The sequence below is a fragment of the Ochlerotatus camptorhynchus genome, unplaced genomic scaffold (assembly GCF_037179485.1).
Source record: "Ochlerotatus camptorhynchus isolate MF236.1 unplaced genomic scaffold, CSIRO-AGI_Acam_v1.1 ptg000025l, whole genome shotgun sequence".
NCBI lineage: Eukaryota > Metazoa > Arthropoda > Insecta > Diptera > Culicidae > Ochlerotatus > Ochlerotatus camptorhynchus.
In genome coordinates this window covers 1175773-1203003 of record NW_027040517.1, presented here as the reverse complement: position 1 = coordinate 1203003, position 27231 = coordinate 1175773, and the positions used below count along the sequence as shown (strand labels likewise).

The 27231-nt window shown below is 38.3% G+C and overlaps 1 protein-coding gene across 12 annotated transcripts in view; it reads right to left on the bottom strand.

Moving 5' to 3' along the window:
• The window catches only part of DIP2 (disco-interacting protein 2), a 321435-nt gene that overhangs the window by 44003 nt on the left and 250201 nt on the right, over positions 1 to 27231 (bottom strand). For 11 of the 12 annotated variants that reach the window (XM_065229776.1, XM_065229745.1, XM_065229755.1 and 8 more), the window contains exon 2: positions 7138 to 10380. The exons of the other annotated variant lie outside the window; for it this stretch is intronic. In XM_065229776.1, the coding sequence (XP_065085848.1) occupies positions 7138 to 10213 (3076 nt within the window). In that variant the 5' untranslated portion in view covers positions 10214 to 10380. The remainder of the gene's footprint in view (positions 1 to 7137; positions 10381 to 27231) is intronic. 12 annotated transcript variants of the gene reach the window in all.

The window sequence follows — 27231 nt, the reverse complement described above, 5'->3', positions numbered from 1 at the left end:
AAAGTATGTTACTTGTTTCGCTTCAAGAAAGAAATAAAATAAAGAAAAGCCGAATCGTTTTGGATTTAATTCCAATGAAAAATATAGCAATATGTCGGTTAGACCTGTTCATTTTAACAGACATGTTCGGGATGCACCGAGTCAACTGTGATTACTGTTAGTCATGTTAATTTGAACTTTTGTGCAAAATTTCAGCAAAATCCGTGATGATTTAGAGGTGCTTCAAGTTAATTTTATGTTTTTTTAGGTAATTTACGGCTTGTATCTCGAGACTGAAACAACTCAAACTGCTGTAACAACTGTCATAGCGAAGCTTAATGTGTTATCTACCAACTTTGTGACTAGAGGTTGACTATTCAAAGTGATTTTGTTGAAGTTTGATTTAGGTTCATGCTCGAAGATATCTTAAGAAGAATTTTAAAGTATTTGTTATACGAATTTTCCACCCATATGATACAAAAATGTGTAGTCTACGGCATAATGTTCCTTATACTGTTCTTGACATTTCGTTCAAACATAGTATTCGTGTAGATTCCATAGATTGAGAGATAAAAATCAGAAAATCGGCCGGCACATGCGTTTTGTAGAACAGTAGAAAAGATTTTCAAAACGGGGGCTTACACAATCGGGTCATTACTGTATAACAACTGTGGAAATGTTCAAAGAACACTAAGTTGGGAGCTCATGTAAAGTCCCAGTAATAATCCAAAGAAGAAGAAGAAGAGCCCAATAGCGGTTAGCCTAAGTAGTGATTGTCGACAGTATTTTTCATGATTCTGCAATGCGTATGTTATAAAATTCTGAGACATTGACATTGAAAAACATTCAAGATCTTGATCTTTACAAAAAAATATCTAATTTTGTTACTTGGATTGGTTGGATTTGGTGCGACCTCGAAGCTTTAAATTATTTTATTTTCTTGAACCGGAATGAGCTCCGCTCTTAAATACAGGGTGAGAGATTCGTTCTCACTATAGTGATTCGATCGTCCCTGCAGAGATTCTCTACGGGCATCACTGAAGAGAAACGGTACGGGTGAGCGAGAGAATTGCCAACTTTCTGTTAGGCAGTTTTCACTCTCTTCTCGGTAATAAGAAGGACATGCGAAAAGGGCCTATGTGGATGCATTGTTCCATTAACACTTAATAAATTTTCAATCGATTTTCTGAATAGAATAACTAAATAATTTTGAAAGCTGCTCCACACAAAATCTGTCCAAAAGCCTTTTTAAATTAAAAGATCGAAAAGTGGTGTCTTCGAAATTAGAGGCTTCGGATAATATATCATTTTTCGGCTTCTGATAATATATCATTATTCGTTATCATCATCATTATTCGGATCATAACATTGCAAAATATCTCATCTCTTAATATTCACTTATACAAACAAATAAAATTCGCTGCTAACTTTTAGGGGAATTACTCCCAAAAACAAATCAAAAATACAGGATAAGACCTATTAATCCACAAACTTTAGGACATTTCTTATCGCTCATATTACCGTTTTTTCACCACACATTTTTTATGTCTACGAAATATTAACAAAGTTAAGTTGGATAATCTATTCCCTATTGTGCGATGAAATATAATAATGCAATTTATTTTACGCCTGCTAATTATTTTTATTATGATGAAGACTGCACATTGTAGTCGAAATACGTATCTGTCATGGATACCAAAAATAATTAAGTGGAATTAAATGGAATATAACCTTATTTTTTGCTGTTTTATTTAAACAATTCCGCTAGTAACCCAATTTCATTACTTATTACTCTTTATTTTTTTAACTATAGATGCTCCTAGTTATACAAAAAAATAGATAGGTACACACAATTTTGTGACTTTTTCCTTGGGAAAAACGTTTATATGTGCTATAAGAAACATCCAAACCGCAATCTGCTGTGTCACGCAAGAAGACATCGCACTGCTAGAAATATTATTCTTGTATTTAAAAACGAAGATACATGCTTATATCTACACCTACCAAAGTATCGTAATTATCAATCCAAATCAGACCAGGTAGTTTTCATTCACGACACGTCTGACTGACAATCACCCCCTATCCAGTGATAATAGGCGCTGTGTAACGAATTGAAAACAATTCAAGGTTAAATATAATGAAAGAGAATAGCTTCCCTCGTATTCAGCTACAAAATGACCCCCCCCCCCCCCAGATCCAGCTGGGAGCAGGAAAAACATCAGCAGGGGAAGCCTCTGCTATGCATTAATTAACTTGCGTTTGCGTCGCCCTATGAATCGTTTCATTCTCCTTTGATGCGAACAATTTAGAGATTTGTAGGTACATTTCGTTAAAATCTGAGCTGGGTTTTTGTCTCACTGACGGAAGTTTAGGTACCAGTTCAAGTACAAACTATGCAGTGGACCCATTCAGCGTCCGCTTGAGGAATTGGGCAAATTAATCTTGCGATAATTTCTCACCAATGTTTCTGTTCGTCACTGCTTCAACCGAGTTTGTAGTAGACGTACATACCTACACAGCTAAAAAAAAAAGTAGTGTAAATTTCCGTTACTATGATGCACATAAATGGAGCGTCATAAATCATACAAATTTACATTATAAATCGTATAAATTTATGAGAAATATCATGCAATATTCCATATATTGTATGCAACTTTCCACTTTTGTTTGCAACATTTCTTGCAAGCTGCTAGTTTACGTGAAAAGGAAGTTTACATGCATGAATGTTTGCATGCATGGATGTTTACATCACCAGTAAAATTCAGATTTTTTTACTGTGTACTTAACAACTAGTTAGAGCAGCTGCATGACGCGCCACCGAGAGCCATAGCGAGTGGAAGAGGAAACTCTGTGATGACCGTGGAAATTAGAAATCCTCACTGTTTGTAGTTTTTTTTTCATCCAATAATAAAGCGATTAATAGAAGCTCATCATCGACGATAATAATTTGTGTGGCTAATGCTGATGGTTTTTCTACTGTGCCTGAACGAAGCCTATACCATGAGTCCATGAAAAGGCAGTCGAAGCGATAGAGTTTTATACTTGCTCTAATTGGCACAGATGAAAAACGATGGAAATGCGATGATTGATGGGTCTACGAGGTAAATCAACAGCGGCAGCACCAGCAGTAGCAGTAGCGAGGTAATGAGGCTCAAAAATGTCCTTCAGCCGAAGGGCTTGTCCGCTAGATTTCGGCTTGTAATTGATCTTTGTTAATACCCGGTGACAAATTAGGAACCTCAAATAACCAACAGCAGAAGCCTGTCTACTCCGGGATGGACCAAATAAGTGTCTCTTAAATTGGTCGAGTAACGAAACAACTTACTTACAGTTGTTGGTTGGCTTGTTTGAGATGTTGACATTCAGCCCGGTTGGTGTCTGAAGCAAAGAGTGATTATCTTTGGAGAAAAGTTTGCTCAAGAGGTAATTTCGTGCACTTTGAGTAATTGATGCCAACTTGCAAAACTTACCATTATTGATGAGATAAAAGGGTGACAAGAAAAGCAAAGTCGGTGCTGATGCTAGCGTATGTTGAAATGCGCTCGTGCTTGTAATTAGGTTTAAAGTCCTATTTTTCGAAAGATAACTTATTGTATGATGTGAGGACGTTTTGTTTGAGCTTGTATTTAGAGAGGATATTTTGGGGACAATTCAAATATGACGTAATCTCATGAGAGAGGGGTTAATAGAATTCGTGTAATAAGGAGAAAACAAAATGAAAAAATGTCATATTGAATTTCCCCTTGAGAGACAAATTTGTCCAAAAGTTGTTGTTCAATGTTAACGATTTTTCAAATTTTTTTAAAAAATATTAAGGAGGTAGGTAATTTTTTTTATTTAAGTTTTTTTTTAATATGTATATTGTTTCTGAAAAGGAATAATTTTGTCCTACAACTTTGTCACAGACGTCATTTTGATTGAAAGAGAAGTTTTCGAGCTATGATTTGTTAAAAATATCGAATACGCAATTTTGAAGTATTTTCCGAGATTCAAAATGCCCGAATTTTAACTCAAAACTGAATGATTGTCCAATACAAACAATTATACAAAGTTTCATGCAAATCGGGCAAGGTTGCGTCAGGAACTGATCTAAACATTTTCATGCCGGCTTAAAAAAAATTGAAGGGTGTGAAATCGTCAGTGCTGTTGGATATACTAGCAGCGCAGATCTATTTTGTATAAAATGGTCAACTTAATAAAAAAAAAGAACTATTCAAAACTAAAAATTAAATATATTTTAAAACTTTTGTTCTGCAAATTTTTTTGACATTTTCAACTCATTTGTGGATGGGGATTTTTTGGATTATGAATAAATGTAAAAAGTTAAAACTCAAAACTGACCTCAATTTCAAACTATGAAATCAGCCAGTATTACGAACTACCTAATACTTTCACTTTCCTACAGGTGCTTTAACAAAATTGGCATTTGGATATCTCAAAATTGATCAAACTTGTAGTTCTGTGGCGAAGATTTCAGCTAAATTGATCATAAGAGAACAAAGTAACAACATGTAAAAGTTGACCATTTTGTTTAAAAATTGGCGCACTACTATTAATACGAACTGCACTTCAATAAACTGACGTAAACATTACCATAAGCATCCGTTTAGATGGAACAACTTGCTCAAACAAATCGAAACGACTTTTTCTTCCGCTACCAGCTCGCCGCTAGGTCTTCTGGGTCTCATTGAACGATTTTACCACACGGGACACGGTCGAATTTTCGATTCCAAACTGTTTCGCGATCCACCTGTGGGACTGGCCTGGATTTTCCACGACCGCTCCCATAATTTTTTGTCGAAGCACTTCTTGCTTGGAAGCCATCTCGATACCCACTTGACAGATTGTGGCGAGATCTTGCACAGGTAAACATTACACTCTAAACTAGTTTTACTCAAAATTACATCAATTTTTAATCATGCATTAAAAAGTTATACACAAAAGAAAGTGTTGTATTTTTTTCGAGAACAATCTTTAAGGACGAATTTCTTGAATTTTTTGGAGTGTTCTGTATCGAATGCCTGAGAGAATCTCAAATATTCTTTAGAAGTATTCTGAAAAGAACTCTGTGAAGGGAAATGGATTTAAAGGAAATGCTTGAGAATCCTGTTAATTTTGAACGAAATTTGATAGCAAAATTTTGACGCAGAAACATTTTTTTTAATTTTTTTTTTTGAACTTTACGCCGGCATTCAACTTAGTATTCTTTGAGCACTTCTACTTCCACTGCAACAATTTTTTATTGTGAGCTTTCTAAATTTAGCCTCGAACAGAGTCATGCTACTGTGGGAGACTAAATTTAGGTACCTATTTAGGTAAATTGTGACATGGCAGTGGATACCTGCTGATTTTTAGTACTTATACGAAATCTGCAAGTAGTAGACGAAATACGCGTATCTGTCAAAAGATAAGCAATTATAACGGAATTAAAGGAAATAAACCAACACACTCAAAGCTCTTCATAAAGGGATTCCGGTAAGAGGTTCGACAAATTTAAAAGATTAAATATTTGTTTTATTTTTCCATAGGACCCTCAATATGTGGAAGCATTTAGGATAAAGCCCTTGTCCTTTGAACTTGCCAAATCACTAAATTAGAACAAAATGTGTCAAGTTGTGTATCGAAAAACAACCAGTCATATCGAACTTTGCCATTTTTACCATAATATAAAATGTAAAAATGTCATGCTACTTCAAATGCATTGTTCATAAATTGTGCTATGTTGCTTACAAATAAAGCTTCATACTTACTTGCTGAAGAAAGCATCCAGCTAAGTAGAAAATCAAAAATGCTGTGACCTAAAATGTGTGTCCGCTTTATAAAGTGAACAGTCCTTAGTCTTGGTTTATAGCTGCGCCTTTACCAACTGAGCAAAAGGAGGCCCTTTGATTTGAGTTACCTTGAACAATTTTAATTTTATTAACAAAAAAATAAATTGTAATAACTTTTCCAAGTTTTAATTCAAATTTTTCCAAACGATGGTTACCCAACTAGGAGCAACTTGCAAGTCACAGTGGGTCGCGACCCATAGATTGGGAAATGCTGTCCTAGGGTCTGGATTTTCATTAGAATCGACAATAAACGCTATCTAGCTAATGTCTTTAAAATAACCGAGCTTCTTCGGTAGCCGCCAACATTAAATTCTCACTGCTTGTTATCTGTCCTGCGCAATGTATCTATTAGCATCAAAGTAAAACATTAAACTGAGACTAGTACCATTCCATCGGTGTTTATTTTGCCGCAGGGGCGTCGTTGTTAGCATTTTAATTAATTCAAACCTATGGCGAGAAAGTTGTACTCTCTACCTGGCCATTTCTGGAACCAGTTTTAATTATGCTGCTTGCTACAGTTATTGCTGCCAAACAGGCGCAACAACAGTGGCAAATGCCCAGCCGGAGACCTTCACCTTCACCCAGACCTTAGAAAATCGCAGAAGACGACGAGCTAGAAGAACAGCCCTTTAAAAAAAGGCGGGTCGTGAGATTTTCTTTTTTTTAACTGGTAACCATTATATTGCTACCACCTAGTTCCTCCACCCGCGCCGCGTTTTATAGAAGAATGTGCAACTGTTTTCATTTTTCTCACCTCACCTTCCTCTCGCGTGATGCAGGCTCCGATCGCGACGACCGACGACGTCTCAAGCTAACGGTGCACGGCTGATTACTATTGTTTGGGCTTCGCTAAGTTGCTAACTAACCGAGGTACAGTCGTTTGAAGGCGACTCGTTTGATTCTGGGTAGATTTATTGAACCGGTGTGTAATAGAAACTTTGACATTTGCTGCATAAAGGTCATGGAAGCGACATTCTGTTTCGGTTCATCGGATTTGGGTTGAAATAATCAATTAATGACGATGAATTTGGACGTTCACATTGTCTAGTGTTTGAGGCAAAAAAAAAACTATTTAGATTAATGAGCGGAAGAAAATATTGATTTTGCTTTTCATGTAGCGAGCATCGTGCATTCACTTTCCATGGCTAATCAGCCTTGACCATACCGAAAGGAAGCACTTTCAGCTGCATTAAAACAACTAATGGTATTTTAATTACACTACCGAAGTGCTTCGCCAAAATTAAAAACGCCTCAATAAACGACACTTCCGTTTCTTTGCCCAAAACCGCGGAGAATATAAATCATACACCAACAAACATCAACTTACCCCAGTATCCGCCGCGCCTCAAGGTCGAGTGGTTTTTCCGCACCCGTTTCTTCGACTTTTTTCTCTTCACTTTTTTCTTATGATTCACGTGCACGATATTGATATCATCAAACTCAAACACATCGCAGTAATTTTCATCGTCATCGTCGTCTTCGCCCTCGACGCCCTGCACTTTGCACACCCCTTCCCGGCCTTCTCCTTCTTCCTCCTCTTCGTCGTTATCGTTACTGTTGTCATTGGCCGTTTCCGTCGTATCATCGTAACATTCGCAATCACTATTTACCTTCTCGCACCGCAAGCAGTACAAGTTTTCGCCAATGCTGTTGATTAAGAACTCATTTTCACTGAACTCGTCGTCATCGTCACACTCTTCTTCGTCTTCGTTTTTCGTCTGGTCCGGTTTTGTCTTACCATCGACCGACGGGAACACGTTTGCCAGCGAAATTTCATGCACTTGACCTTCTTTCGCGTTACTTTTCACCACATCCAAGGTTCGATCCGCTTTCGCCGGCGCCAGCAGCTGAAAATTGGCATCCGATGAGCGTCTAAACTTCATCTCCTGACCTGCCTCTGCACCATTCACCCTGAGATCCACATAATTTAGTGGTTCCATAGAGCTTCCATATGGGCGAACTTCATGGAACAGATGCCTTTTTGCTTTCCCTTTCTGCTTCGCTACAACCGCACTTGACTTCCGCTTGTCAGGATGTGGAAACATAAACTCCATCGACGTTTCCGTTTCCTTCTCCTGAAAGTATTTTTTCTGCATATCATTCTTGAACCGAATCGTATCGTTTCTAGTCGCTATGAACGAATCGTAATAATCGTTCTCCTCTTCCCCAACATCATCCCCGTTGTAGTCCCTGTAGAACTCCTTGATCGCAGCCTCGTTCATTTTCTTCTTCTGAATGTAGTAATGTCTCAGTCTTTTAAGATGTTCCTCATAGAATGCTTCCAGATCATGCATGTCCTGATTATACCTATGAGTGTTGCAAAAATTCTCAAAATCACGGGCAAAGTCCGGAGCTTGCTGGTCTACGAAATCATCCCCCAACTTTGTCCAGTTTTCATCGTAAAGCTCTCGGAAAATATCTTTGCTCTGCATACGGGATTTCCTCATAGAACGTTTCCTTTTCGAAGAATTCCTCTGCACAACCATAACCCGCTTGAAGTACCCATCTCGGCTAACCGCTAATTTGGGCTTTCTTCTTTGCAGGAGCGTTGCCTTCTTCGACTTCCGCCGGAATAGATTCTTCGGTTTCGTAAGCGTCAAGCTGAACCCGGAATCCCTCGACGACATCGACTTGAACGATTCGTTCTTTGTCTTCGGAACCGGTAAACGTGGCGCGGCAGATAGGATGGAAAGGTCTTCCTCTTGGCCTAGATTCAGCTGCTTCCATATCCTACCGGTGTTTATAGAATAGAATTCCTTGTTTTTGGTAAACGGGTTCTCCTTGATACGCAACGCATATGGAATACTATTCTCAGGGGATGGAATTTCCGTGTCGTCATAAACGGTCTGGTCGTAGAAGATATTGTTTTCCTCTTCGAAATAGTTACTCGGAAAGATGAATTTGGGTTCGATGCGTTCCTTCGACGAGGAACCTCTCTCCAGTTCAAAATTTTCGTGACTTTTGAACGTATGGTTCCTGCAGTCTTCGACATCCAACGTAGCTGTTTTCCCGGCCGATTTCTTAACTTTCTTTTTGTACTTGTTCTTCTGATTCTTCAACTCCACCGTATTGCTCTGCATGTCTTTCTCGTCAACTTTGATGTCAACGTCAATCAGATCCAAGGCTGAATCGTTACTCAGCTGTCTGTTGAGGTTATCCGGTTCCTTGTCTTCGTATTCCGGTTTTTTCATATCGGTGGGCTCTGGACCACTGTCGATGGCGGGAATTCGTATGACGATGCCTTCTCTAGATTTGCTACGGATCATCTTGAATGTTTGGGTGTTGATCTTGGGACGGGTATCCTTGAGGGAGGATGTTTTGGCTTCAATACTGGCCTTTCCATTGCTCGAAGGGGTCTTCTGAAGGCTTGCTGACTTTTTGATGATAATATCGGACTTGGAGGCATCTTGGGTTAGCGTATCCTCTGGATAGCTATCGAAGCTAGTTTCCAGGTACCGTTCGTTGACGTGGGTTGTCGATTGCATGAATGCATTCGGTTCGCAGTACGTTTTGATGGTAACCAAGGTAGGCAGTTCCTTGGTTTTGGTGGTTGTACTGAAACTACTGCGGAAAGACTTTTTAGAGGAAGCGTTCGTATTGTTCATGGTATTGCTTTCGATTGTGAAGGTACTGATGCTGTAGAATGACTTGTCGTCGGTGTCTTCTGCTTTCCTACTGGTCGACTGTACTTCTGGTTCGTAGGAGTAGACTGTGCTTTCGTCTTCCTCCGGAATCACGTCCGAGGCGTTTATGTTTACGTGGGATACGTTTCTAGCACGACTGTGGGATTCGATGGTATCGGTGGATGTAAGCGTATTGATGGATTCCGTGCTCTTGGATTTGAGATCAGTGGGATTTGATGTTTGCACTTCGGTTTCGCGAGTCTTTTTGAGACCCTGCTTCGAAGGCCTCGGAGGTTTCTTGATCTTGACCTTCTCCACATGTTGAGTAGCCTCGTATGCTTTCTCGATGAGATTTTGATTTTCGTTAATATAGCGATCGTTGATTTCCTGCAGGGCCCGGATCTTCTCATCCAGAGAGGCATCGTTGGATTCCAATTTCTCCTCGAAAGTGAGTTCGCGTACTGGACGAGATTGTACCTCTTTGGGGCCTGCAGAGCTACTGGCTCCATTGCTACTATCGGGCGGTTTCACCAGCTTGTCTGGCTGTTTGATTACCTTGGCCTGGTCTTCAAACTCATTGATGTTAACCAGGTTCTTTGTGGAGCTGCGCAACACGGCAGCGGTATTGCGCTTCCGACCACGCTCAAGATAGCTTTTCCGGATACTGATACGCTTGAACGAATCACTCCGCTTGAAGCTTTGATCGATGCTGGATTTGTCTTTTTGTTTTTTCTTCGTTTTAAGTAGATTCCGAATCGATTCGAACGTGATCGGCTTCATGTTAACTATTCATCAACGCTCGGGAGCGCTCATCTACATTCATACGCTTTCGCATGCACTCTTCTCGCTCTCTTTCTGTGGTCACACAGTGTAACATCGATTTTTACACCTCTCCATCGTGTCTCACCGCTTTGGCGCTTGCCCGCATGCTAATTTTCGACGGTGATCTATAACGAAACGAAAAATCAGTAATCGTATTTATTAGCTCCGGCTTAATTTTATGTCATCTCAACGGTTTATCAGCGAGCAGCAGTACACACACACGCGTTTCGGATCAGTTTTTGACGTAGTACCATTTCTCTTCGACACAAATTTACCGCCGTTTCCGTTAGTTCGAGAGCTTAAGTGCTAATCTTCATCTCACAAATCACCATTCGGGGGGTCTGAAATCGATGCCGTGGCTGTTCATTTCCAGGAGACACACCCTTTTCCCCGCGCAGAGATTCACATGGCGACCGTGATCATGACCTTGAAGGCCGGACCACAAGCCTAGGGCGGATGCATACACCCGGGGAGCCTCAAACTTGAAGTGCAGGAAAGCGCGAAATTTCACGCACGCATGTAAATGACCTACTGCTGCGATCACGCGCGGTTTGCGGTCTAATACGAAGGTACATCAGTTTTAGAAAATTACTTGTGCCGTGCGATCAAGCGTAAATGGGAAATCTCCCCGCTGCTGATGGCGATTAAATCGCACTGAAATATGCAAACATCGACGAGGAGTTGGTAGATTGAAAGGAACGAGAGAGGTGATATAATAATGTAACAAGTTTTAAATTCGTTGAAAACCGGAGGCCTTCAGTGGTTTTTGTTGTTTAGACTTTGATCGCAATAATATGGGCGCGAAAGAGATGAATGCCTAGGGGAGGGGGAGGGGTAGAGCCCAGTTGATGGGTTGTACAAATGTACGAACTTAATCGGCATAATCAAGTGCAAAATAATGAACGATATTTTTCTCCATACTACGATGACGCCAACAAAACATGAAACTTTGGCTGTCGGGGCGAGAGTTGTATGAACTTTTTTTGCGGTATGTTTCGTAACGTACATAATACTCTCGGCGAGTGATGTTCGGAAGGTAATTTGCTCTGGCACCAGCAGTGGTCATTGCCGTCCAACGCGCAGTCGTAGCTTACGTGCTCGACCAGTGCGTGTGAGCAGCATATATTTATACTGAGCTTTCGGAGGGCTGGACAATGCATACTTATTGAACGTGAAGTATGAATTTGCTGACTCACAAACCAGTTGTAGGCTGGGACCGTTTCGGGAATGGTGTGCACATAGTTCTAGCAATTAGGTGGTTCGACGAATGCCGAGGATAGGCATGAAGTGGAAGGGTTTATTTTCCCGAAGTTAAGAACATGGAAGAATGGACCTACCAACAACTATATCGGAAGATTTGTTGCGGTTTAATGAATACTTGTTTAATGAATGCTGAACGCTTGATCTGGTGATTCATTTGGATTTGGTACAGCACATCAGATGCTTTTAATGCGACTCACACGATTTAGCAATCTACCATGGGACTCCAAATTCTGAAAACTTCAAACGACCACATTAATGAAGTTGTGAGGATAAATTTCAGAGAATAAATAACATGTGTTCAGAGGACATGATGATCACTTACAGAAGTTTAGAGAAACCCATTGGATTTTAAGTGTTATTTTGTTTGCTTCAGGGCATTTGCACAGTTTTATTTTTTTCAATGTTTCCGAGCAAATATTTGGTCAGAAACAGGAGTTCCTGTGATTCTAATATAAACATATTAGTTAAGTTGGCTAAAATTAGGCATTAAACGTATTTATGTCTCTACTGACGATAATAGGTAAAGGAATAGACGAAAACTCTTAAAACATGCTATACATATGGGTTTGGTGCTTCCGATAGCCTAGCCAATTAAAGCATGGTACTAAAAACCCGGAGGCCGTGGATTCAATTTCCGGATCGTTCTAGAAAATGTTTTCGTTTGGAAATTTATTCGACTTTCCGAAAAACGAAATTGTTCACTTTCTATTTTTCTGTACAGGGTTTCTAATTTAGTATGACCGAAGTAGGTCACGCTGCGAAATTGGCGTATTTTTATTTTTAATTTGAAATAATAATGTGAAGTTAAGTTTTAAAAATTATGCAGTGGATTGCGTGCCGGTGAGTTGCTGACGAATTGTGGCGTTCCGGAAGACAGCTGACGCACAGCTATGTTTTATTAAAGAAAAAACAGTCATTTAACTGATGCTCATTAAATACGCGTCAATCAAGAATTTCCTTTCTGGTTGATTGAAAGTTTCAATACATTATCAGTGGTTTATTAGCAGGGCTTATCGTGCGTGAAAATAGCTTCAAAATGCTTGCGTTCTTGAATCGGGCTATTGAAACTGCGGTAGAGCTGTCACCTTGTAACTCCCGGATTCAAGCTTTTTGCAGTCATAAGACATGATTGCAGGGTAATTTTTATCCATAATGCCACTACCAGACAGTGAGTGGTTCAAAATATCGATGTTGCTCCACCAAGCTAAATCGATTTCAAATCAGGTCCTGTTAATTTTCCCAAAATTTAAACTCATTTGGATGCAAACTCATAGTGCACTAACCCTTTGAAGTTTATATGAAAATTATATTATTTATTATTCCTATGAGAAAAGTGAACTTTTTGTTCTCAGCCCTCCGCTGTAATGATCTACGGAAAAGTTTGCTATTTGTACTAATGTAAAATTTTCTCAGCTGCAACTTTGCTATAGAGCGCATATTAATTGAAAGTCAGAATAATTAGTTATTAACTATTTAGGAAGATGACAAACTTTTGACATGCTCCATAAACTGCTCAGCAGGCAATATTAGTGTGGTTGGTGCAAATAATAGGGCAAAAATCCAGGCTACTATGTCATAACTGCAAGATGCAGTGTTGCCCTGAAAGTAGTCGATTAATAATATTAGATAGTTTTCGGCTTCGAAATCAATTGATAACATATTAGCTTAAAGTCAAACCAAAAAGTAGTCTTTGGCAAAGTTGTTGCTGTTAAAATCTCACATAAGGGCAGATAGCAAACTGTTCCGTAAATAATTATGACGAAGTGATAGAACGTTGAGAACAAAAAGTTTACATTTCCCATAGCAATTCCCATATAAATTTGAAAGGGTCAGTGCACTATGAGTTCGCGTCCAAATGAGCCCAAATTTTGGGAGAAAAATCAAGGCCTGATTCGTAATCGTTTGAGCAAAACCGATATTTTGAACCCCCCAAAACATATACATAGATATAGAATTAGGCCTAATTTAGTTTAGGCTTACTAAGCATAACTCCCCCGTAACGTGGGTAGATCACCTTTTCGTGGTACGTTACGGGATGTAAGATCTACCACCGATTCCTAGTCCTGACTACTTCAAACTAGGGGACAGGATTTTTCAGTAATCCAAGGAACACATCTTAGTCCTTGTTACTTTTTATGCCTTGTTGATAGTGACAAGACTTGGCTTTGTCTACCGAGGATGATCTTGAAACAAGGAAAAAAATGAGTTAGTTGTCTTCATCTATGTGATTCCTAATCTTCTATTCGTTGTTCTCTAGTTTGAAGTGGTTCTGATGCATGGTCATTATCGGTGTCATACCTCAATTTTGTTGCTAAGGAATCCAATTTTGACTGACAAATGGGCGCGCCTTTGGAGGGTGTTTCAACACTCCGAAGGGTATAAATAGCGGGACCTTTCAATTAGAGTCGGATCCTTGCGATAAATGCAAGAGTGGCAACTGTAAAAAAATCGAATACTTCATCATTTCTCAATAGTGATGGATCAATACGACATGCACTAAACTAAGGACACGGGATATACTACAATAGATCAAATTACTGGTCGCAGTAGTTTTATGTCCCGAACAGAGGAAAAAAAAAAGCATAACTCACACTTTGACTTTACGTCTCTTTTTCGAACGGATTTGAACAAAAAAAAATGGAATGTTTCTAGTAAAGATGACTTCTAAATTCATTTCCTTTACCATAAATATGATAAATAATCAAAAATTGTGCATATTTTGTTAAAAATACAACACTTGATTCAAAATTTAGCCCACGGGTTTCAATTTCGTACAAACCCATAGAACCGTCATTGGATTTCTCTTCATACGGAAAAAGGCAAAAATGAAATGGATTGTTGCAAACAAACTTTCAAACATTTGAATGTTTTGTAGCTTTTGAACTATAATATCGTAGGGGAACAGTTGGCTTCGGCAATACCTTAACCTATTATCGTCAGGGGGTAAACAAAGTCCTAGAGCACTGAAATTTGGCCAATAGTTGCTCTGAAACACAATGTATCCACATGCCAAAATTGAGCTCTCAAGGACGTTGTTTGCCCTCCTGACGATAATAGGTTAAGGTATTGCCGAAGCCAACTTTTCCCCTACCAAACGTATGATTGAATCGTATTAGTTAACGCCGTTAACGCCTAAATCATATACGAAACTGGGCACTTAGGCTGAAGAAAATCTTTTTTAAACGAGACCAGGTGCATATTTTCGAAGTTATTTGTGGGAAAAACATCTTCAGTAGCACATCTTCAGGAAGCATTTTTAAAGTTGAAAATATATTTGCTTGACATGTATATCAAAGGTGTAAGCCAAATGGAAGTGATCCTTAGCTGCTGAGTGATTGTATAACAAATATAAAAAAAAATAGTGTTATTTACGAGATACCGTCGTGGCGGGCTACTTTGAACACTTTCTAATTTGTTGAATCAAATGAAGTAGAATAAATGCTTTTCCACAACTTTTTACTGGAACTGCAGTTTACTCGATCGTATAAAATCCTCAGTTAATTCCAGCAAGCACTGTCTATAATTAAGTGGAAAAGTTTACCAACGAGTTTTGTAAAAAGTGTACCTTTCCAAAAATTTGACCCAAAATCGGTGTTAAAATTTGTAAAAACATTCATAAGCACCTCTTAGGAGTCGATAAGCATTCATAGTACCGGATGGTGCAGTGAGAAGCATTCCAACCCTTAACAAACTTGAATTTTGTTACGTAACAATTAATTATCGGCTCAGTAAAGTTAACGCGATTGAGCTTTTCAAATAAATAAACAAGATAAAAAATAAACTTGGTCATCCATAAAAATTAAAAATTAAACCTATAATTAAAGTGATTGTTTGTTAAGGTTCATTGATTTTTCCCGGTTCTTCCATCAAGTAAGTACCGGTTATGTCCCGATTTTTTATGGTTTGCTGACCACCCTGAATCGATTGAAAACCACTGATCAATATTTAAGGATTTTTGTTTAAGATTAATCTTCGTTGATGCCAAAAAATCCACCTTTACTTTTTGAAAAAAAAAAAAAGTTTACTTTGTTGAGGGAAGTATTTTAAGACTATTTTTCATGACTAGTTTGTCATGCATACGAGGTACAGGTTTGAGATATTAATAAAAGGTTTAGCAAATATTAAACTTTACAAAAGCTATAAACATAATTTTACGGAATTCTGTTGATGGAAAAAATTAGAGGTAAATGAATGTAAATGATTGCACGAAATGAATGTAAATGATTTGCCATGCCTGAATGCAGTTTATTTTTGTCTGCACACCGAACGTTGTTCGGTAAAAAAATACCGAAGTCAGTATTAATTTGTAAGGGTGTCATAAGCTGTTCTACAGTTAAAATTGTTTGTTGGGAAGTCCGTATGAAATTTGAGTCATTTTAGTAAAACGCTGTTTTTGAAGTACCCTTATTAAAATAGCTTTTCTTGGAGTATAATCAAACAAATTTGCTGAAAAAAAAATCACAATCACCTTTTTACAACTTTTCCACTATTACGGAATATTTTGTGGCGTATCCCCAGATGAGCCTGGCACATCCCAGGTTAAGAATCGCTTGCATAGAGTATCGTTGTGCATTCCAAACAATAATGTTTTCACGTAAATCTATAAACCAAAGTAAAGCGCTATATACAAATTCATACATTGGTTGACATAGAAAACTCTCGATTAGTAACTGTGGAAGTGATTCAATGAACTGAGAGCAGGCAAACCGTTCGCTCAAGAAGCATAACAATCCATGACGAAAGAAGAAGTATAAGTTTTAAAATTTAATAAAATCTGTCTAGTATAGTTTTCCATTACGCACAGGCGCTTCTTAACCACAGCTACTAACCATTCATCAAACCAACAACGAGTTGAAAGTGAATAGGTAATGACTGTTTATCATTGCTCCAAATTACTACACTTGCACGATGCGATGGTATCCGGTGCAGTCGAGTTCCATGGTGGACGGCTGCAAGCAACCGACTTGAAAATCACTAAACAACCAGTCAATAATACCCACACAAGTGCATAAAAGCGTGTAATCCGCGAGTAATTTATATACATCGCGAAACCATTCATTGATGGGAAAATGAAGACGTCTGCATCCCGGGCGACGACGACCTAGACCACGTGCAGCTACCACTTACAAGAAATTGATGGATGGCTCTCTCCCGCGTCATATGCGATACCTACATGATGGGCCATCCCGTGCTGCTACATTTCCGAGTTTTTCACTTCGGCGTACGCTATTGGCGCTACTTCTGCATGTAAACAAACATGTCTATGTCTGAGTATGACTCTCAGCTTCCTCATTTTCACCATAATTGAAATCTTTAATCCACATTGATAGGTATAGCTGCCACACTTTCTGAGCCTCGTTCGAGTAGTGCAGCGTAAAATTGAAACTGCTCTGAATTTCTAGCATCTAGGTAACTAGTAGCCGACATACACGTCGATATGCATATTTTAATCTTTTCACTTGCTGTGAGCGTGCGCTCATGGGTTGTAGCAGTATGCTCTATAGTAGCTTTGGGGCGTGATCGTTTTCACATAATTTTCCATCCGTGCATAAATCATCCCAGAGTTTAGCATCGCGCATGCAAATCTAGAGCGAAACGTGAAATTGAGCGAAATTGATACAACCGAGTCATTATTCCATAGCCTGGGCAATCTGGCTGCAGTCCAACGATGCACACTGGGGACAAAAACGTTAAAATTTTACAAAATTCAACAACTTCAGTTCTTGCTGGAGAAGCTTGATCAAATTATTCCTTCTTACAGGAAAACAAAAAATCTCAGGAGTCGAATGGACTGGTTTCATCTTGTCCAGCGAGAACTGACCATTTTTTGCATTTTTTCCGCAGTGTGCGATGGGAGATATGACGGTTCTGATTTCGAAATCGTGAAACAACGGATCGCATTTACCGAACAAAACTGTGCGTCATCGCTCGTTGGAGATGGATCGAAGGTTGCTCCAATGAAGTCGGAATAATTTGAGTCGCCTCAATGGAAGCGTTTAATAATGATGTTCGGGGTATGTCAGTGTGGACGCCGGGGTACAGTGCTACTAGCCGGATGGAGCCGTACAGGTTCGAGTGGCATGAATTTACAAGTTTAGAGATTTAATAGCCCGAATCTGGCAAGGAAGTTGTAAAATAATAGTTCACGATGCCTGTGCACAGTGGTTTAAATAATTGAATTATAGTGTTGAACGTTTTTGTTGCTTTTTTCAACCGTTGCATTCCTTGAACAAACACCTTCAAAAGCCTTGCTTCATCTAAATTTGATGGACCTGAATGTCATGCGGACTTAAATGGTAGCCCAAGAGTGCACGTTCTGCACTGAACTTGAATCAGTGAATTTGTAATTAAAATAAACACAACAAATTTAATAATCATTTAATTATTTTGAAGATTACACTATTCACCACCTGAGACTAAGTTTCTATTCAATTCGTCTATAGCAAATATATCTTATTAACAATATGATCCATTCATGCCTTCACAATGCATTCATGCCATAAAATGAAATGCAATTATGCATACATGCCATACAGTGCAATGAAGACCCGATAAATATTGCTTCACGCACCAGCTAGCGTTGAAAAAGAGCAGTAACAATTATCAAATTACAAACGAGGGCACGAATATAGTAGCATTTCTTACAAAAATAAAAGTCAAATTATTTTACATTAGATTTTGTATATTGCATGAAAATTTTTCTGATTTGCCACTGTTGTCATCAAATAAAATAATATGCTGAAATACATTACTTTAAAATATTATAGCAATTTTCATTCGGATTTCCCCTCGTGAAAATAAACAAATATATTAGTAGTCTTTTTCGGCACAGAAGCGCTTAAATCGCTTAAAATTAAGTTCATCAGCTAAGCTAATTGCTAAGCATATTGTTAATATAATATTTTTGGTTTTGGTCTGATTTGGCATTTGAGCGCCATGTTGTTGTTTTTAAGCTATTTTCCGGTTAACATTGTCAGGCCATTTTGCTTTTTGATTGTTGTATTGATGTTTTTGTTATGCATTTTGACTATGTTAAGCTATTTTGATGTTTCAAGGTTATTTTTTCTGGTATCAGGTCATACATTTTGATTTTTTTTTTTACATTCTTAAGGTTTTTTTTAGCGTTTTTAAGATAATGTTAGCCTCACCACATTTGGGTGGCTCAATGCGACCGAAAAAAAAATGAACTACATGAAATTGTCAAAAATTAACACAGTAGCATAAATTCGACCAAAATATGATACGTTTATTTAAAAACACATTGACAAATCCCTTCAGGCAATTCTAAATTAATTTTGAAGCAATAAGACGAACAGTGATTTAGTAATATCATAACTTAAGGTATTGACGGTTACATAATCATTGTAATTGAAAAGGCATAACAACAACGCCAATTTAGTCAAATATTATAAAGAGAGTCAATTTATCACTAAGAAATTGTATGAGAAATTGCAACACATTTAAGATCCTTGTTCTTCAAGATTCTACGGCTTGATTTTTTTATGATTCTAGGACTTTGAAGATTTATCAAGATTTCATACTATGCGGCACCGGTGGTGTAGTGGTAATCGTAATTACCTCTCATTCCAAAGGGCCTGGGTTCAATCCCAGTCGGCGCCGCCGGGATGTTCTGAGGCGTAATATATTTGATCACGTAAATCCGTTGGTCCCTAATGATGGGACGATTGGGCGTCCAGGTGTGAGGCCAAACAACCCAATTTCATTACTTCATTACTTCCCAATGCTGCATGCATTGACGTAAAAGTCGGGCAATTAAATTGTCCACTAAGGGGTTACATATGTGTAAAATCGACCAAAAAATCGATTTTTCAAAAATGGTCGAATTCGATTCGTATTAGTAAACACTTGTTAGTATTAGTATTAGTGAACACGTATTTGCATTACTAAACACGTGTTGAGGTGAAGTGTTGCTGTTTGTAAATAATTGAGGTTTAAAGATGGATTCTCGAAACACAGAGTTGATTTACGGGTCCCACGATATCTCATGACTTGATGGACCAAATTGGCTGAAATTTGGGATGAAAACTCACAAGATGTATCCCGTGTGCATGACGAAGCCGGATTTTGATTTTTTTTTTATTAAATACAAAAATAAAAAAAAACTAACTATTTTTAATATAAAAAAAAAACATATTTTTTTTAAATCCACTTTTCAAAAATCGGCTTTCGTCTTGCACACGGGACCTGTTTAACGAGTCTTCACCCCAAAAATGAACCGATTTGGTCAAAGCAGTGTTTCAAATCACTAACTTCAAATAAGAATATCTCAGCAATTTTGGTATCAAATGTCTTCATATTTATTTTGTTTACAGTTGAAAAAGGATATTTTGATGCACTGAAAACAAGTTAAAAAAAAAAAAATTAATGTGTACTTATACCAACCCATGATTTTTACCGACTTATTTATACATATGTATCCCCTTAAGGGCAGTTCAAGTTATAAAACGGACACACACTTTCAGTCCCAACTTTTTTAGGTGGCCAAAGGGTGTCCCGCATCAAATTGCATCACGGAAAAAAACGCTGTTGAAAATTACCCATTTGGTATTTTCTCTTGAAAATTCGGGTAGAAGTAGTTTAGCGTGTATTGTTTACACTGTATTTTTATTGGCAAATCAAAGTTGGCACTCGTGGAGAATAGAAGAACTATGAAAGTGATGATGGTTTCAAAATTTTACACGGTGAGGTATACGAGTACAATCTTAAAATGCTTCTATTTTGCAAATGGAGCATTTTATTTAAATCCGGTTAATGCTACGTTAGTAGAAAACGTAAGGACTACTCAATAAACATATAATATAGAAAAAATAATTTCTTTTCTAATTTTTAAGTGTATACATAGATTTCAGCTTTTCTACCACTATAGCAGAAACCAGATTTAAATAAAATGCTCCATTTGAAAAATAAAAGCATTTTAAGATGGTATTCGTATACCTTTCCGTGGAAAATTTTGAAACCATCATCACTTTCATAGTTCTTCTATTCACCACGAGTGCCAACTTTGATTTGCCAATCGCTGTCAGTTTTTCGGAAGTTGGAAAAAATGGCGTCACCCAAAAACCAACGTCGCGAATTGATTTTGCGCAAGCACCTGGAAAATCCTCAACTCTCATCGGGACACTGGAACACAACTCGGAATCGTGCAGTCAACGGTGAGTCGTGTGATTAAACGTTACTACAAAACTCTGAGCATCGAACGGAAGGAGAAATGCGGTCAGAATGGTTCTATTAGTGATCAGGATCACAAGCGTGTCGTGAAAGCGTTTAAGCGGAATCCCAATGCTTCGGTCAGGGATGTGGCCAAAAAGTTGAGTCTGTCCAAGTCTTTTGTTCAGAGAGCCAATGACCGGGAGGGACTGCATACGTACAAAGTGCAGAAGGCTCCAAATCGTGAGGAACGGCAATATACGGTGGGAAAGCCAAGGGCCCGGAAACTGTACACCCAGATGCTGACGAAGCCTCATTGTCTCATCATGGATGATGAGACTTACGTCAAGGCGGACTTCCGGCAGCTTCCAGGGCTACTATTCTTCACCGCCCAGCACAAGTTTGGTGTTCCGGAGGAAGTAAGGCAGCAGAAAGTTTCAAAGTTTGCCAAGAAATACATGATTTGGCAAGCGATCTGCTCATGTAGCAAACGGAGTGCGTCGTTCGTGACTACCGGGACTGTAAACGGGGAGATCTACCTCAAGGAGTGTCTACAGAAGCGTCTGCTTCCTCTGCTGAAGCAACACGAGGGCCCTACGATCTTCTTGCCGGATCTAGCTTAGCGTCACTATTGAAATGTTGTCCTGGAGTGGTACGAAGCCAACGGGGTCACTTTCGTATCCAAGGACATCAACCCCCTCAACGCATCGGAACCAAGGCCCATCGAAAAAAAAAAAAACTGGGCTGTTATGAAGCAAACACTACGGAAGCATCCCACGGAGGTCAAATATGAGAATGAAGGAAAAGTGGGTTTCCGTACAGAAAAAGGTGCAGTCAGATGTTGTACATCTGTTGTATTGAAGTTGAATGCAATAAATATGCCAAAAGCTTACTAATGGGTTATGTTTTATTGTCTGAAAGTTTGAAAAGGATCGGTCAACTAGGTAATTTTCAACAGCGTTTTTTCCGTGATACAATTTGACATGGGGCACCCTTTACTTAGCTTAACAATTTCTTCGGCAAGGTTTAACTCTACTTATGAGCATGTAAATTTTAAATCACATGTGCTCGAATTTGAATACCAGGGAAATTTTTGCAATTGTGTCAAGCCAGATATTTTTTTTAAGCGGCGCCGGTGGTGTAGTGGTAAGCGTGATTATTTCTCACCCCAGCAGGCCTGGGTTCAATGCCAGTTGGCGCCGCTGGGATGTTCTGAGGCATAACAACTCTTATCACGCCTAGGAAGGGAAGTAAAGCCGTTGGTCCCCGGTTCATGAGTTGATGGTTCGATAGGTACGATCCAGGTGTGGAAGGTGCCTCCCTGGCGTCGGTAGCATTGGTGCTCAGCACGGAAAACAAGATCGACGGAAAACAAAACAAAGTAAAAAAAAAGCCAGATATTTTTTATTCAGTTTTTCTAAAAGATGATTCACACCAACTAAAATAAATATCAATTAGTGTTTGTACGATTTTGCATAATTTTCGGTGTCATTTTTTGTCCCACGTTTACGAAAATTCCAAATACCGTAAGTATAATCTACTCAGTGACAGTTTTCATTTAATTTGAATTCAATACACATATTTGAAACACATAACATAAATTTCGTTCTGACTATTAACTATGTCAACATACATTTTGTAACATTTTGTTCTAATAAAATGATCTGACATATGTGAAGGATAAGATTGTTTTACCAAAAAGGTTCTACGTAAGTGTATAAAGAGGAGCCCGTAGATCTACATAATTTTACTAAATCTGAAACAAACTTCTGAGATTTGGGTGATGTTATATTGTACATCTTTTCGTGATGTCAATGTATTTACACTAAAAATTTACCATGAACAACCATCACATTAATAAATATAATCTCACAATTTAACGATTATTAATTCACACATTTATTTTTAAAATACACAAAAAATTAACCAGTGAGCAAAAAAAAAAAGATTTTACCTATTAGAACTCCATGAAACATCGCATAATTGTTCGCTAGGGGCAATGAACCAAGTTTGTGTTGGAATTTAGCTATTTGAACTCTGGTCTAATTTTTCAAATGGCGGTTTCGATAAATTTAATAAAACGGCTCATTTAATCAAAATGACGTCTGAGACAAAGATGTTGGAAACTGGATTGGCTATCCAGAAAAAACAAAATGCAGGCTGGAAAAAGTGCACTTTTAAGATTTGTTCATTTGAAAAATTATTAAAAATGCAGCCATTTCTGAAATAGACACAATGGACACTTCAAAATTGACAGAAATCATCGAAACTTTAGTAAAATGTTTAAACTGTTATTCACGTAATATTTATGTGATTTGTTCAGAGGAAACAATTTTCTGGACAAACAAATAAATTTCCTGCATAAAAACAATAAAAACTGGTGTTGAGTACTTGACACTGATGAAGTCTACAAGTAGTAGACAAAATACGCGTATCTGTCAAAAGATAAGCAATTATAACGGAATTAAAAGGAAATAAATCAACCCCAGATTAAGAGGGGATTCAAAAAAGGGATTCCGTTAAGAGGTTCGACAAAAAAGAATAAAAATTATTTGTGGGAAAAAAGTTCAAAATTTGTACTACATCGTCAACACGGAATACAAAAATCAAGCATTTATAAAAACCAAATATAAAACATACAAAAGATTTTAGTCCGGAAAATTATAGTCTGGGAACTGGGTAAAGTCAACCCGTGATGGCACACGTGCAAATCACGAACGAGCAACAGAACCACATGAAATTAACTGTCCAAATTTGGGCTTGCTTGAGCACATTTCTTGCCACCTAAAAAGCAGAACTTAATCCAGAGCATCTGGTGTGGATTTCCAAAGCCACCACCAGCAGCAAAAGCACCAGCCATTACCCCATTAAACCACGATCACCCGTTTGAGAGTAACGAGCTTTTGCGGTATCGTGGAAAACTGTACCGTTCACTCGTTTCCCCTAACAAGCCTCTTACTGTGGCTTACCGCTTTTAACTTCGCCATTCTAAAGCCATCTGCCTCCTCATCGTAACACACTTGACGCGCGCGATATTTAAAATTATAATTTACGATTAACTTTACCTTCTTTCGCGATTTTTGCGCTAACCGGGAACTCCTAAGAATTGACTCTTGAAACACGATCGCAACTTACGTGCTACCCGAGTAAAGTCGGTTAACAAAATGAAAGCAAATCGGTATAACAATTTGTGGTTCCTATCATAATGTAAACTCATTTTGATTGTCGCGACATAAGTCTGATAATATATTAAGCTTTCATTATGCAGTCAAGATTTTTTTTAAATTAAAGCAACTTAACTAACTAAGCTTTGCTGTTAACGTCTTGTGTGAAATTTATTTAAAGGTCATGTATCGTTGAACTAACGATTATTGTTTATTTGTTTCGTTTGACACAATTTTAGGTCATTCGTGAGTTGTCCGGGTGAGATTTGAACTCAAGTCTTTCCGCGTGAGAACATGGATGCGAATCATTTAGGGCAGATCCGTATTCAGTTAAATGTTACGAATGCAAAATAAGTTATCAAATTGATTTCATTGAAAGCAGGTTTAGTTTTCCGTGTGATGTGTAAAATTTTGCTCTCGTTTTTGCTGTGTCAACCGTTAGGTTAATCAAAATTAGATCAAAGTGAGTAATCAAACATCAAATTCTGATTTCGATTTGATCTCATACTTTGCTCGGGTACCAAGTTGGATCGATGAGATTTCGTGTGCCTTCTTGCCTTCACCTGTTTTTTTTTTCGTTGAACCAAACTGCTGCCGGTTGATTAATGCCTGTTTTTGTTTGGATTTAAAGTACGGTGAATTAGTCTGATGACTGAAACACCCGCTCAACCGTTCTAAGTTTGTTAGAGAAAAAAAAGTGCCGAAAGGCCTGTCTAATGCTTGTAGTTTTCGCGAGAAAGAACAAACTCAAAAGCAGTTTACGGTAGACGTCACGGTTCATTGAACTACTCACAGCGCTCTCTGCTGTCCGTCACAGCAGCGGTGACGCTTATGGATCTCGCGGACCAATCCGCTCAAATCAAACAAGTTCTGGACATATCTCCACACCAATCGTACCGAACAACGAGAAACAACAAGATTAAAAGGTGACGAGCGGAATGAGGGGTTTCGGCAAAATTAGAACCTTCATTATTTTACAGGCTTCAACGGAGCAAACAGGAAGGAACGAACGCGAAGTATAGGTATCAAAGTTACAATTAAAATTAGGTTGATCCGCTAGCTCTTGCGAAACTTGCTTCATTCAACCGTATTCTGAACAGTCAAAAAAAAAAAACGTCCGTCTGGAAATGACCAGAGGAAGGATCTGATACTTAATCAGATTATAGCAAACTTGGCACATAGGCTTTAGGACCGAGCTGTCAGCCCGTTTGTATTCAAATTTTATGGGCAATAAAAGGAAATTTCGTTACCACTCTCAATTTGAATAGCAAATATGCTAACAAGCACACGCTGTTCTAACTAAGAGATCTATTCCTGGAAGCTTCAAAGCGTGGACAACTGAACCAAATGGACAGCAAACAGTACAGACAGGTATGATTCATCTTGCGAGTCAAGACGAGATTGACAGATGATTGACTGCTTCAAATCGGTGTAACAACGTTGTATCTCCATTTTGAATCATACGCCCTCGAAACTTGGAACGTTTCCAAAACTCAAAGAACGTAGTTGACGCATCAATCCTGCAGGCAACTTTTTTATGTATAGGGACCTAACTGTTCCAATTTTCCCGAGTTCGCTTGCCGCACCATAATGTAAACGCATCATAAATTCGCTTGATTCATAACGATTCCATGCCAGTGGCAGACCGCTTGGCTTGCGGCAGCTGCTGAATGAATGAAGCAGGGGCTCGATTTATTTGATTTATTCGCATTAATTTGGCTGCTTTGTTCGCGTGTTTCAGTTTCGCATTTGCTTTCTCTTTCAGCAGTAACCTGGCTCCCCTCGCCCCAAAGCCCAACTTTTGCGGTTCTGCTGTACCGTGGTTAGTGTTTACCCGTGCCCGTTACGTAGTTTGTTGGACGTTTGTTTTGATAAAATGTGTGCAGCTAAATTCACTTTCCATGCATCCGACATTTTGATTAAGTGGTGGGTGAGGGGGGCTGATAGAGAGAAGAAGAAGTTATTCACGTGTCGAGAATTTATTGGTGGGAAGGGAAGTGAGCATGATCTCGGGTAAGAGAATATTCAATGCTTCGCAAATAATAATAATTAATTTTTGCATACTTAGGATGTATCTTGTATTGATGATACGCCTATTAACACATTCCTACTTCTAAACCAAAAAACAATAACGAAGACATCTCCGAATCTAAGATATTCTAACATGTTCAATGTCCGGCGCAGGGGTGCTAAATTCTCTAGAGTACTGGAATATTCACACTCACTGGGGTGAATCACTGATCGTCTCTGCGGAGATTCTCTACGGGTAGGTACCACTGAAGAGAACACAGATACGGAACGGGAGTGCGTGAGAGTTGAAAATTTTCTATTAACCTATTCTCACTCTCTGTTGGGTGAGAAGAAGAATAGCGCAATTCTGCTGCCACATAACTGTAGAGCACCACGGACCACCGCTGATGACGTCGCGTTGCATCAGTCAGATATTTGTTTGTTTATAAACAAAAATAAATTAGGGGTGATCCACAAATTATGTAGGGCAATATGGGGAAAGGGGCTCAACATTTGTTATTGGTTTCTAACATTGGGGGGTGAGAGTGGTAGACATTTTCAAGCATAAGATATTATAGTTAGAAGATAATAATTTGCTATTAATCGTATAAAACCTTAACTTGCACTGAATTACCATAAACAAGTGATTAATGTAGGGCCAGTTCTAATATTAGGTAACGCAAAAGGGAGTGGGGTGAGGCTATAAATACGTTAAGGGGTCAAAGGGTTTTAAAAAAATGTCCCCCATTACAATACACTTAGGGCCTCTTAGTAATATTTAGCAAAATCCCCTCCCTGATCTTACATCGAATATTTCAAAGTTCAATTTATGTATTGTTAATGCTTGCGTAAGATGTTTCTGAGACCCTCTTCTTCCTAAATGCTTACATAATTAATCAATGGCGAGATAATAAGACGAGAGTCAAAGTGACCTAATTTTTTTTCGCTATTTAACTTAGATTTGCAAACTATATATAAGTCTTAAATCACAATATTTTTTCAAAATTCTTGTTTGTTTTTTTTTTAATTTTTCGAAGCTACCCAATTTTTTAAATTTTATTAAGACTCTTCTTCTTCTGCTTCTCCTGCTTTTGTTTTATTATAGAGACTGAGGACTCACAATTTTGAAAATTTCCCATAATAGCATTATTTTCTTTGAGTCTTTTTTTTTAATTAACAGTTTCTAAGGGTCGATTTTTCCACCGCGCTTAAATCTTATACCAGGTTTACCCATATAATTAATCCTGGCGCATTTCAAGAAATAGGTCAAATTGATAGATTAAGCTTGGAGATTCATTTAGAAAACAATTAGATCTACTAACATTTGAATACTAGGTCTGATTTTTTTCGACAAAAATTAAATAACAAAAT